The 12443-nt window shown below is 28.6% G+C and overlaps 1 protein-coding gene across 1 annotated transcript; it reads right to left on the minus strand.

The window, feature by feature from the left end:
* Positions 1-4264: 4264 nt before the first annotated feature.
* LOC109789469 (protein trichome birefringence-like 43) lies at positions 4265-11965 on the minus strand. The gene is made up of 5 exons (XM_020348432.3): positions 11585-11965; positions 9071-9242; positions 6405-6580; positions 6142-6300; positions 4265-4860 (listed from the first exon to the last, which is right to left on the minus strand). Exons 1-5 carry the CDS (start codon positions 11860-11862, stop codon positions 4560-4562), a joined length of 1086 nt encoding a protein of 361 aa, XP_020204021.1. The 5' UTR covers positions 11863-11965; the 3' UTR covers positions 4265-4559.
* Positions 11966-12443: the final 478 nt, after the last annotated feature.

Genomic DNA, 12443 nt, shown 5'->3' on the forward strand with positions numbered 1-12443 from the left:
TTAGAATTTATACATGATATTTTTAGTTAAATTTGAAGCAACATGGATAGAGATAAAAATTGGTCAGACTTTAAATAGAAATTTATGGTCTAATCTTTTTAAAGTTTAGTTTGACTTAGCCTATTTAACAAAAAAAAAATTAGGTTTAAGCTTTTAAAAATGTCTATTTATATAAAAAATGTTAAACTTGAACTTTATAGAAAAGTCTATTAGATCTAATACAGTCATAATATGATAAAAAAAATAATATATATTATTAAAAATATAAATAAAAAAATAAATTTATAAAATAAAAATAAATTATCAATATTTAAAATATTTTTTATACAATTATTTTTTTTATTATAGGTTTATGAACTTATAATCTATGTATGCATGTATATCAATATACATGATTATACATAAATTGTTCCTTCAATAGAAAATAATTTAATTTTTCTCCTATATTTTTTAAAATTTAAATTTTACCAATATTGAATAAATATATTTTAAAAATAATATTATTGATTTTTAAAAATAAAGTTTATCAGCCTAATTAAATTAAACTTTTAAATAAACTAATAGAGCAGGTTAAACTTTCAAAAAAAGTCAAATCTATTAAAAAATCTATGATAAATAATAAAATAAATTTAGACTTATAAATTACAACTATATTGGCGCAATCATACTGGAGTTTCTGGAATCATTAATCACAAATAATAAATTTTTTCTCCAAATATTTATTATAACTGCATATTAGAATTTATACTTGATATTTTTAGTTAAATTTTAAAGAAGGACAGTTTTACCTTTGAGCACAGGCTGATGAGGTGACTGACTGTCCAAGACTCTATTAGAAGGAATATCTAAAAAAATATTATTTAATTTATATAATTTAAAAACAAAATTATATAATTAAATTATTAAAAATATATTAAAAAATAAAATAATTACAAACAACTAATCAATAATCAATTTTTTATTAATCAACAAAAATCAAGCAATAATTTAGGAAAATAAATTCATAATGTTAGATGTAAAGAGGAAAATGCGATATATTGACTATTTTTTTTTCTTTCTTAATGTGAACTTTCATAAGTATAAATAATAATCACCTTTAATATTTTTTTTTTCATTTTTTATTTATTTTTAATTTATTTGTTTTCTTTCTAATTTTTAAATCACGACCTACTATGATGAAATCTTAAAATTAAATTATGAATCTTCATCTTTCTATTATAAGTTTCTTTGTAATATGTTATCATTATTAAACTATTTTTTCGTTGCATAATGGCTCTAATGATAACACGTAGTCTCGTATTGTAATGACCCGCCGTGATCGTCACACTATGAAACAACACTACACACTACTGGAATATATATATATATATATATATATATACCAAAATAGTATAATAAAATATATACAACACTTGTTGCTAATCAAGCAACCAACAACAACCAGTATATACAACAAGATATGCTACTATACGGTAGCCTACAAAAAAAATATTCATCTCCAGGCACCTCCTGTGGCCTCTAGCAGCTATCTCCCGGCCTATCTCTGCCCTGCTCTCATACAATGTATGATCATCGCAGTCCAAATCACATGAAAACATGCAAGGGTAAGCTAGAGACAATAAACAACTCATAATAATCAAATATGCAACACAACAACAATATAATCATCTTCGCATCCAACACATAAGACAAACAACACATATATTACACACCTCTCAACAACACATGTGTAAAAACAACTTACAACATAACAGAGCTTATCATCATCCTCAACAATGTCAACATACAACACAATCACAGCTTAACAACACAACAACATATGTACAACACATATCAATAACAAATCAACTCATTAACAACTTATGCGTCGTCACGCATTTCAACTCGGAGATCTCCTACAACGTGATAAGTAGTCTAAGTGGCTAGGTCCTACCGAACCGACAACACGGTAAATTTGGATATCAATCCACAACACGATAATGGTTTCTCGGACTTTGCCACTTAAACAAGAAAGTATAGTACTCGGTTAGGAACTAAGTTCCCGACTTCGTACTTTACTCAAATTGGCCGCTTATAATCGGTATAGCTCGGCTTTGCCCCTATACCATGGTCGCTTTATAATCGGTATAGCTCGACCTTGCCCCTATACTGTAGTCGCTTTGTAATCGGTATAGCTCGACCTTTCCCCTATACCGTGGTCGCTTTATAATTGGTATAGCTCGACCTTGTCCCTATACCGTGGTCACTTTATAATCGGTATAGCTTGACCTTGCCCCTATACCGTGGTCGCTTTGTAATCGATATAGCACGACCTTGCCCCTATACCGTGGTCGCTTTATACACGTGTGCCTTGACCTTGCCCACACACGGGATCAACTAAGTCTTAGAAGAGAACAACACAAAGTCCACTCCAAGGGACAACTTCCCAAGGAGGGTTTTTCAACAAATTGGGCTCTCAGAGCACCATAACTATCTCAATCCACACAATGAGATGAGCTACTTCGAAAACATCTCTCCTAGTCCTAGTGATCAATAACTCATCATCACAACTTAATCAGCTTACAACTTAACAGCACAGCTCAGCTCATAATTGGTCATTCAACCATGACATGGATCGACTACTTCCATGTCGTCCACACAGTACTAAGGGATTCAACTTTAAAACAACTTTCAACTTATCACCTTAGTACTATGTATCTCAACATAGGACATATATCTTCACCATATGTCCCCAACTTTTCAACTTTACAACAATAGGTAGCTTTACAACTTTACGATAATAGACAACTTTACAACTATAGCATCATAACAACTTTACAGCAATAGGCATCTTAACAACTTCACAGCAATAGGCATCTTAACAACTTTACAGCAATAGGCATTTTAACAACTTTACAGCAATAGGCATCTTAACAATTTCACAACAATAGGATCTTAACAACTTTACAACAATAAGCAACTTATGCAACTTTACAACAATAAACAACTATAGTCATCAATCTCAATTTTAACAACTTTAAACAACATAGTAACTTTTCTACATCCATCCCAATACAACTTTACAACTTATAAACTACCTCAACTTATACATCTCGACTTATTAATAATTCAACAATAAACAACATGTAAACAACTTCACAACTTAACTACAACATGCATCTCATTTACATCTCATCTTCATCACAAAAGCATCACCAACAAATCTACAATCTAGCTTCCCTTACCTGAAGATTGGCTTTGAAAAGTCAATAACTGAGAAGACGAAGAAGAAGAAGAAATATCCTCCAAAGCTTGACTCTTGAACTTCAATCCTCCAAAAGTAAGCTTTCTAGTCCAGAGTCATTCTCTCTAGAACTTCTCTCTAAAACCTCCTTTTCTCCTTAACTGCACACAAGTCCTATTTATAGAAATCTGAAACGGCCAGAACGGCCCATTTCGAATCTGGAATGGCCCGTTCTGGACTCCTTTATCATGTGTAAAATTCACATGCAGAACGGTCGGTTCTGGCACGTCTAGAATGGTCTGTTCTCAAACCAAAACGATCCGTTCTGGAGTTGAATTTAACTCACAATAACCATTTTGGAACAGTCCGTTCCAGTCCAAGATTCATAGGCCTATTTAGTAGTTTGGAACGGCCCGTTCCAGTTTGGGAACGACCCGTTCTAGACTACTAAATCTCCCATGACCTTCTAAAATACTACTACATTACACGTACAATGTATCGTACACTATAATAAATATTATATACAGTGACATACAAAAAATTTGATATAATATATATATGTATATATCTATTTGATATATAACTGTACACAATTTTAGTGTTGATTTTGAATAAAATTTAATAACATATATTGTGTAACTATAAATCTATACCTACATTTTTTAGTAATATACCAACATATATTATATCTATAGTGTAAGTAAAAGTAATTTTTAGTAACAAGTATTATGTCATTATAAGATGTGTATTATTATATGACAACTTTCTTGTAGTAATATGTTTAATTATTTTTTATGCAACCATGTGATCAAGTATTTCTATGTTTCTACTTTAAAAATTGGAAATTGAGATCATAAATAATACTCAAATATTTATGAGAAAATTACTTTTTCACTTTACTCAAGACAAAAGAAAGAAAAAAAAACTCAAGACCAAAACCAAACATGAACCATTCAATTTATAACACTTATAGCATGTTTGGGAAAACGTTTGTCATGACACAAACGTAAATTCTCACTCTCTAAAGCAAAAAACAAGAAATAAGAAAGTAAAATTTTAGATTGAACATAAATTTAAAAGATATGTAACGCCCATCCAAACATACACTTAGTAATAATGATTTACTTTCTCACATCTAGGCTAGTCTTGAATCCCTAATTAAGCTTTTAAACAACCATCACATAAAATCCCAAATTCACAAAGAGATGAGACACATTATCATTTGATGGAGTTATACAAATCTTGATTTATATTAATTAACATAATAAATTAGAAATGTATCTATTTTAGGGACAAATTTTATTTTGTAATAAGCAACAACAATGTATATAGGAACTTAATTTTGAGTGAGACTAGCATACAAAATCTCATTCCAAGTATCAGGAACCCCAGCTAGGCACCAGTGGGTGCAATCCAAGCTCCTATGCCCTCCAAATCCATAAACAGATGGGTGGGCATCTTTCCTTAGCTGTGATAGGGTAGTAATGTTCAACAATTGCACAGGCTTTTGCATGGCTCCTAACACTTTTTCCAACACCAACTCTGCTTGGCTTGGACCTCCAGGATACTTGGATCCCAACACTGGCCTAGTTTGCCCTACACAAGTTTTTGCTCCTGGCTCACCCCATTGCTCTGAACTGGAACAATTCATGACACAAATTAATTAGCTCCTAGTTTACAAAATTTTATGATAGTGCTTTTATTTTATTTATATATATTTTTAAAATGGCCATCTTCCTTTGTAAATATATTTTTTTATGTGGTAAAAATGGGCTGAGGGTGTGCACTTGCTAGACAAATCAAAATCAATTTTAGACGTTATTACTATTATGCAAGGAACCAAAGCCTCAAACAAATTAGTAATAACCTGTTCTTCTAAGCTTAAGTTATTATCTATTAGAAGAAAAAAACTATAAGAGAAAGTTTAATTCAATTGGTAGTGAAATGTGAGTATGAAAGCCCGATGTGAGTATAAAAGTGGGCTTTCAATAGTTATAATTGACTAATTTAAAAAAAGAGTTAATCATCTATACACTATCGGTGTAAAGTTTTTTTACACTGGTAACCAATCATATTTTTTAATAGTGTCATGTCAATTACTTATTTAACGAAATAAAAATAAAATAAAATAATTTAAAAGATATGATTGATTGTCAATGTAAAAAACCTTACATTGATAGTGTGAATGATTAACTCTTTAAAAATGCCATGAAAATGAAATGGCCTTCAAGAATGTGATACGGTCATCACCAATATAACTTTAAAAGAATTATACCAAATCTAAATCGTTAATAGAAGGATAATCATCCTCTTTATAATATCCATATATATATATATATAACTTTAACATATTTTGTAACATTCTACTAATTAAATTTAATCAATCAACTAAATTATTTAATTTGATTTAATTGGTTATTTAACTTATGGCTCTACTTATGAAAATAATTAGTAAATATTTTTTTAATTAAAAAGGTAAAATAACATTAATTTTATCAAAATAGTTTTCCAATTAATTTTTTTATATTAACTCCTAAACCAAAAAAAAACTAATTAATTAAATCATTTGATTTAATTTTTTATTTGATTACTTATGTTTCTTTGTAACAATTATTTACATAAATAATTAACAAATTAATTATTTTTTTTGTTGAAATCTTATCAATAATAATAATAATAATAATAATAATATATTACTATGAGGAATGTTGATTAACATCATTCACATGTTAACTATTAAAAATTATTATAAATCACAAATTTTAAAGAGTTCTACTTATAGAGTATCTCTACTCATTTGGAAGTGAAATTCATAAAATTTTGTGATTTTAAATAAGTTTCAATCAATAATAGAGTTAAAACGAAAATGTTACTTAAAGATATTTACTACAATCCCTTTAATGGCAGCAAATACTCACTCTTGATGATCTGGAGAGACTCCTTGAAAGAACACCTTTGTTTGTTTAAGGTCAATATTGTTATCAATCCATTTGGCCCATGTGTTCAATGCTTTCCCATATACTACCAAGCGATCCATGTCTCTTACTATATGATTCCCTTCTCGAATGAAATCCCATCTACAAGCCAAAATTATAAGAAAAACAGATACAAGATTGTTATAAATTTTCACGTGAAATATGATGAAAGAGTGAAACTAGCTATAGGGTTTTTTTTTACATACGGTTGTTTTCTTCCTGTGTGAAGCCACCAATGCCAAGAGTCAAATATCAATACATCTATTCCTTTCCACGTTTCGCCAGCTGAAATTGAATCTAGATGGAGAACTCGACCAATTTTTTCAGCAACAATGTCCAACAAAAATGCATTGCGTGAGAACATCAACTTAACATCATAGCTCTGCAAATTCAGTGATACACCCAATTAAGTTATGTGGTATTTGACCCAAGAATTGAAGCTGAAGATTGTTACTCAAACAAGTTGCTAGTCCTAGCTTAAACATTAATTCATTGTTAGTCTCAATTCAAGATTACTTTTAGAGTAAATTACACTACACAAGCACCCTATGAGGTTTTTGAGATTACATGTATATTATACTTTTTTAATGTTTAGTAACTTTCTTTTCAAGTTAATGTAATGCTAAAAAGTATCAGTGTAGTAATTTTTAAATAATTAAAGGATTTTAATGTAAGAATAAGAAAAGTAGAATGTGTTTACGAGATATCTAAATATATAATTTACTCTTAATTTTGTGCCAAGTATTGATCAAACTATATGTGGAGTTGTAGAAATGTTTGTTTTGTATGATACTATGAGTTAATGCGTACTGCCATACCAAACATGTGTTATGTGAAAATACATCCTTTTAAAAATATGTTGAAATAAGACGATTTGTTTATTAGCCATCGATGATTATTAATTTTTTTTAAGTGTGACTAACCTTCAAAACAATTTTCCAAATTTTCTGTGCTGAAGTTCAAAAAAATAATTACTCAATATTAGGAAATGTATGTAGTACATGCTTGTCACGTCTCTTTTCCAACTGGGTCAGTGCATGATAATACAAATTAATATTAATGATTCTTAGTTATCCAACATGAATAATTAAATTTGACATTATTTATGGTTAGAAATTATAATAATTGTCTTATTAATTAAGCACCAGGTTTTTCAAAGTGAAGTTGTTTTCACATATCAGTATAATATTAAGAGTTAAGATGGGGGTGCACTCATTTCAAACTAAAGAACTTTGCATAAAGCTTGAACTATTATTCATTTACATATAATAAGATATCTTCCTGATTTCTTAAACAACATCAATTCGTATAGTTAGTATTTCACACTCGATCTATTAATAACTTTGTTAGTTAGTTATACAATTATGCTAATTAATAGTTATTATCACTACAACAAAATTTATTATTAATGACAATTATTTAATGACAATAATGTAATTGCCGCTATGTAATTATTTAATAAAAATATTAATGGCTCATATATAATAGCCACTAAAAATGTATTTATATTACTATAAAGTTTATTATTAACGACATTTATTTATTAAAAAAAATTTAAGTCATACATCGATTAGAGATAAAATAATTAAATAGTATATAAGTGAGTAATAACTATCACCTTATAAGTTGATTTTATAGGGTTGAGTTAGACTCCTAATTCACTATTCTAAATTAGTATCAAATCACCTACTATTACTAAGTTCAATAATGTTATAAAATAATTAGATAGCAATTTTTACCTAATAAATCTCACATCTCTTAAGAGACAAGACAATTAAAACAATAAATTAAAAATATATAAATAGAAGACAACCCTCAATCCCACTTCGACTAGAGATAAAAAAGTATATAAGTTATGAATTTAGAAAAGGAAATTATAGGAATAAATTATTTAAATTTTTACTAGCAAAAGATAAAAGTTACTAAATGGATAGAAAGGAAATAATTGAAAAATAACTTTTAATAGCCTTTCAAATGACTACTAGAATTGTCACTAAAAAAAATAGTTTTCCCGACAATTTAATAGGTCTTTACTAGTATTTTATATAAATGTCGGTAATAGTATTAGCGACACTGTATACACCAACTATTATTTAAATGCTGGTACAAAAAATAATGATCATTTATATGACCGCTAAAAAATAAATTAATTGCTACAAAAAATTAATTTTGGTGTAGTATATGTGGATAACTTGACATAATTCGTTTCTTCCTCTACCTTTGTCGGTGTGTTTTCAACAATTATGTTGCTTCTTCTGTTATCTGTCTTGATAATTAACTAACATCCGATTACTTTTCGATGATGTATACAGGACACCAGAGCATTACATCAATCGAATTTATTAATACGACATTACCACGTTCCTTCTATAAATTGTTTGGTTAACTTTGTTGCATGAGTGGGAATCTAATATCATGTGAGGCAAATAGTTAATTAATAGACCAGTTGTTAGAATGTATTATTAATACACACTGCATGATTGCATTTAAATTATCATTGCTTGTCGGCGATGATCTATATATTTAACTTCAAGGATATCCATGCATGCATGTTAGCGACCCAATTAGATTTTTATAATGCAACTAATTATTTGAAGCTAAATTAAATTTGGAAGCACTAACCAACATCATGTTAGGAATGGGTAGAAATGGGTTTGGATTCAATACATAACATCTTGAGATTGAGTGTTGTGAATAGAAGAAATGTAGTGGAGAGGGGTAATAATTGGTTAGAGTAAATTTTTACATTAATATTTATAGGAGAGAATGTTTATGAATGTGAACTTTTGTAGATGTGATAGGTTTGGATTGTGACAATGACTAAGAATATGAAGAAAATTAAGAAAAATAGAAGTCACAAAAGAGATCTAACCGGGAAGGTGAAAATGGAGAGAGCTCCATTTCTCACATTGGTGTATGGGGCATGTGGCAAGGCTGTGTGAAGCAAGCAAGTGAGTGATTGCCATTGATTCAAACTCAATGAGTCCCCCACAAACATGATACTTTTCCCTCTATGTATTCTTAAGAAATCTTCAGCATTGAATCTGCAAAACACAAATGATCATTAAGTGGGTCCAACATCTTGCATGGTTTAATAATCATTAAAATGGTTTTTTGTTTGGATCTAATATGTGATCCCATTTGAGGACAAATTGGCTGAAAGCAACTTCACAACAGCAAAAACTCTTAATGGAGGAAGCCTCTGCCGACTTAAGAACTCAACTACATGTGGTTGTTAAAAAATATAAACCTAACAAACCTTAGCATACATGTAAAATGTGCAGACAAAAGCAACAAGATGTCTTCAATCAGTTATAGGACCACAAATCACTAAAGTAATCTTTGTTATTCTTTAATTGATAAGATGAACAATGGACATGGAGAAATCGAAATGTAGTTGGTTATAGTTAACTAGGGAAGGCTATAAACTAGATAATATAATAAGTTACATCTAACCTAATGAATTTGGATAATACTTATTTAACAGGAAATCTTATGTTTGACTTCTATAGTGCATAATTTTTTTAAGCCAACAGTTCTTACAATATCATAAGTGAAATTAGTCTCTAATTTCATAATCTACTTGAAAAAAGAAAAATTAAGTTGGATCTAATCTATCTTGAAAATGTGGTCTCTAACTTGGTACATGTAACATGTTCATATCCTTTTCCAAAGGAACAATGTTTATTTGTTCGTTTCCTTTTTATTTTTCCTTGTCTTTCTTTTCTAACCTTTTCATTTTGGGATGAGCAAAATTTTAAATCAATAAAAGGTTGTTTGTCAAAAGTTAGCAAAGGAATGAAAAATATACCAAATTTGATCTAGATTTCTAACATAAAAGGAACAAACAGTATTAGGAAATAAAAGAAGATATACACTATTAATTATCCGTTTTTTTCAATAATTTAAATTACAATTGCGCTTGTGGTCCACAATTACAGTTATAGAAATTTTTAAAAAAATTTAATTACAAATGAAAGTGATTGAGTTGTAAGTGCAAAATCTCCAAAACCTCTATATCAATGTTATAATTGTGGTTGCTACACCGCAATTTCGAACCATGTTTAATTTCGTAAATCTGATTGCTAATGAACTCTTCATTTGTCTTAATAAACAAGTGGAATGTCCATTCATGGTTAAAATATTTTCCTTTTTAAGTTGTGCTTTACGGTTTATAGAGATAACAACTAGGCCTTGAGGGGTTATGAAATCTCCATCTTACACATTTCATTAAATTGTAATTATTTCACAATCGACATGAATAACATTTAAGTATAACTAAACTCAATACTCTTAAGTAAATTATTGTGTAATTGAATTTTGTGGATTAAAAATATGGTTGAGAAAGAAAAATTTATTATAAAATAAAATCAATGATCTATATATTTTCAAGGAATAACATGTTTATCTCAAAATAAAAAATCATTATTTGACAAATATCTTTTAACCCTTATAAGGTACACTTGTAATTAATTAGTTGTTGATTGGTAGTCTTCAGTCACATAATTCCTAGCAAAAGGATTTTTTTGGGTTTCTTAAACTACTAGTTTAACTACATGACTAGACCATAAATAAAGTTTTCTTCATAATGTTCTAATTTCCCTTGGTTTTTGTGTTTGTATTATTGCTAAAAAAATATAAATTAAAGTTCTATATAAGAAGTTTTTTTCTTAATTATTCATAATTATATTTTATAATTTATATTAGAAAATTCATCTCGCACTTAATTCATGCCAGGCTAGTAGACTAACCCCATCATCATCGAGAAAAAAAAAACAATTTACTAGTTCCAAGGATTTTATTACCTCCATAAGTAGATTTGTCTTTGTCTGTTTTAGCTTAGTTGGGCATTGTCTTCTTCCATTTAAAAGTCAAACAATTAACCAGCATATTCAAAAAGTAACTAACACATAATAGTTTGTATTCATACAATAATTTTAACACAGGAGAGAATTCAATACTTTTAACACATGCATAAGAAAAGAGCAGAGATACAAAGTATAAAATTTTACGTGTTTAAATATCTATAACTGGTTGCTAGCTTTATAAATTTTACATTTTAGTTTATATAATTAAGAATATATTTTTTTACTTTTTATATATAATTTTTGTTTTATAATTCTTGATGGACTAAACAATAAAGTTTATAAAATTATAGAAATTAAAAATATATATAAAAAAACTTGTCCGAAAAGACTTAATTCTTGAAAGATGAAAAACCATAAAAATTATAATAACAAAACCATGCATGGTGAATATATATGTCCATTTGATTCAGTGAGAAATAATCTAATAATGGCATGGCACTGATACAAAAATAAAAACAAAAACAAACTGACACAACAAGAGAGAGAGAGGGAGAGAAACAAATCAAAGATGTTTGTACCTTGGTAAGTTGCACCCTGTAGGTTGCCATCTATAATTGAGATAGAACTTATCTGGTCTACCATTCTTTTCACAATCGAATTGCTTCTCTATAAAGGGACATTGTGAGGATTCATAATAAGGAGGGTATGATTCCTTATAAACCCAGCTTCCTTGAAACAAGTCACAACCTCTCTCTACGGAGCCTTTTGCTTGCTTGTGGTCATAATGATCACTTCCATGTATCTGAATGAGAAGGGTAAGAAAGAGTACAAAAGATGTGCAGCAACACCACCTCATGGTTGTGAAACAATGATATGATGAAAGGTGGCAGTACAACGTTTGCTGTGGTGCTCACAATAAATATGGTAATATATAGGGAGCGTGGTGGTGGTGTTTGGATTATTTGGAGTTTTATATGATGCAATGGTTCACCTATTAAGATACAAACAAAAAGTTATACCTATTAAAATAAAAGAAAAAATAAAAATTTATAAAACACACGCATATTTTAATGAAGAGAAGTTTTTTTAATAATATCCACACAAAAAAAATCATAAAGATATAAATTCAAAACAAATTATATAAAATTATGTGTATAATAACTGATAAATAACAATATATAAAACTTCTCTTTAAAAAAATATACCTATAACCTAATAAAACAATGATCAAATAACCTTAATTTGTTACCTGCTCTCAAAAGATGGTGATAAAAGAAACAGCTTTCGAATTTGTTTACCTAACACCCTATTTATGCACTAATTATGAACGTAAGTGACGAAAAAGTAATTAATATTTAAATAAAAAATCATGAAAGTAATTAATATTTGAGAGAGGTTTTAAATTTGTTTTTTTATAACTTCCTATTAAGAGAGAAA

The sequence above is a fragment of the Cajanus cajan genome, chromosome 2, assembly GCF_000230855.2.
Source record: "Cajanus cajan strain Asha chromosome 2, NIPB_CcT2T_4, whole genome shotgun sequence".
NCBI lineage: Eukaryota > Viridiplantae > Streptophyta > Magnoliopsida > Fabales > Fabaceae > Cajanus > Cajanus cajan.

Excerpts from the sequence above, each read along its gene's own strand:
- LOC109789469 (XM_020348432.3), bottom strand. The coding sequence starts at position 11,862 with ATGAGGTGGTGTTGCTGCACATCTTTTGTACTCTTTCTTACCCTTCTC. Across the intron at positions 9,243-11,584 it reads ACAGGGTGCAACTTACCAAG|ATTCAATGCTGAAGATTTCT; the intron begins GTACAAACATCT and ends TGTGTTTTGCAG. Across the intron at positions 6,301-6,404 it reads CACACAGGAAGAAAACAACC|ATGGGATTTCATTCGAGAAG; the intron begins GTATGTAAAAAA and ends TTTGGCTTGTAG.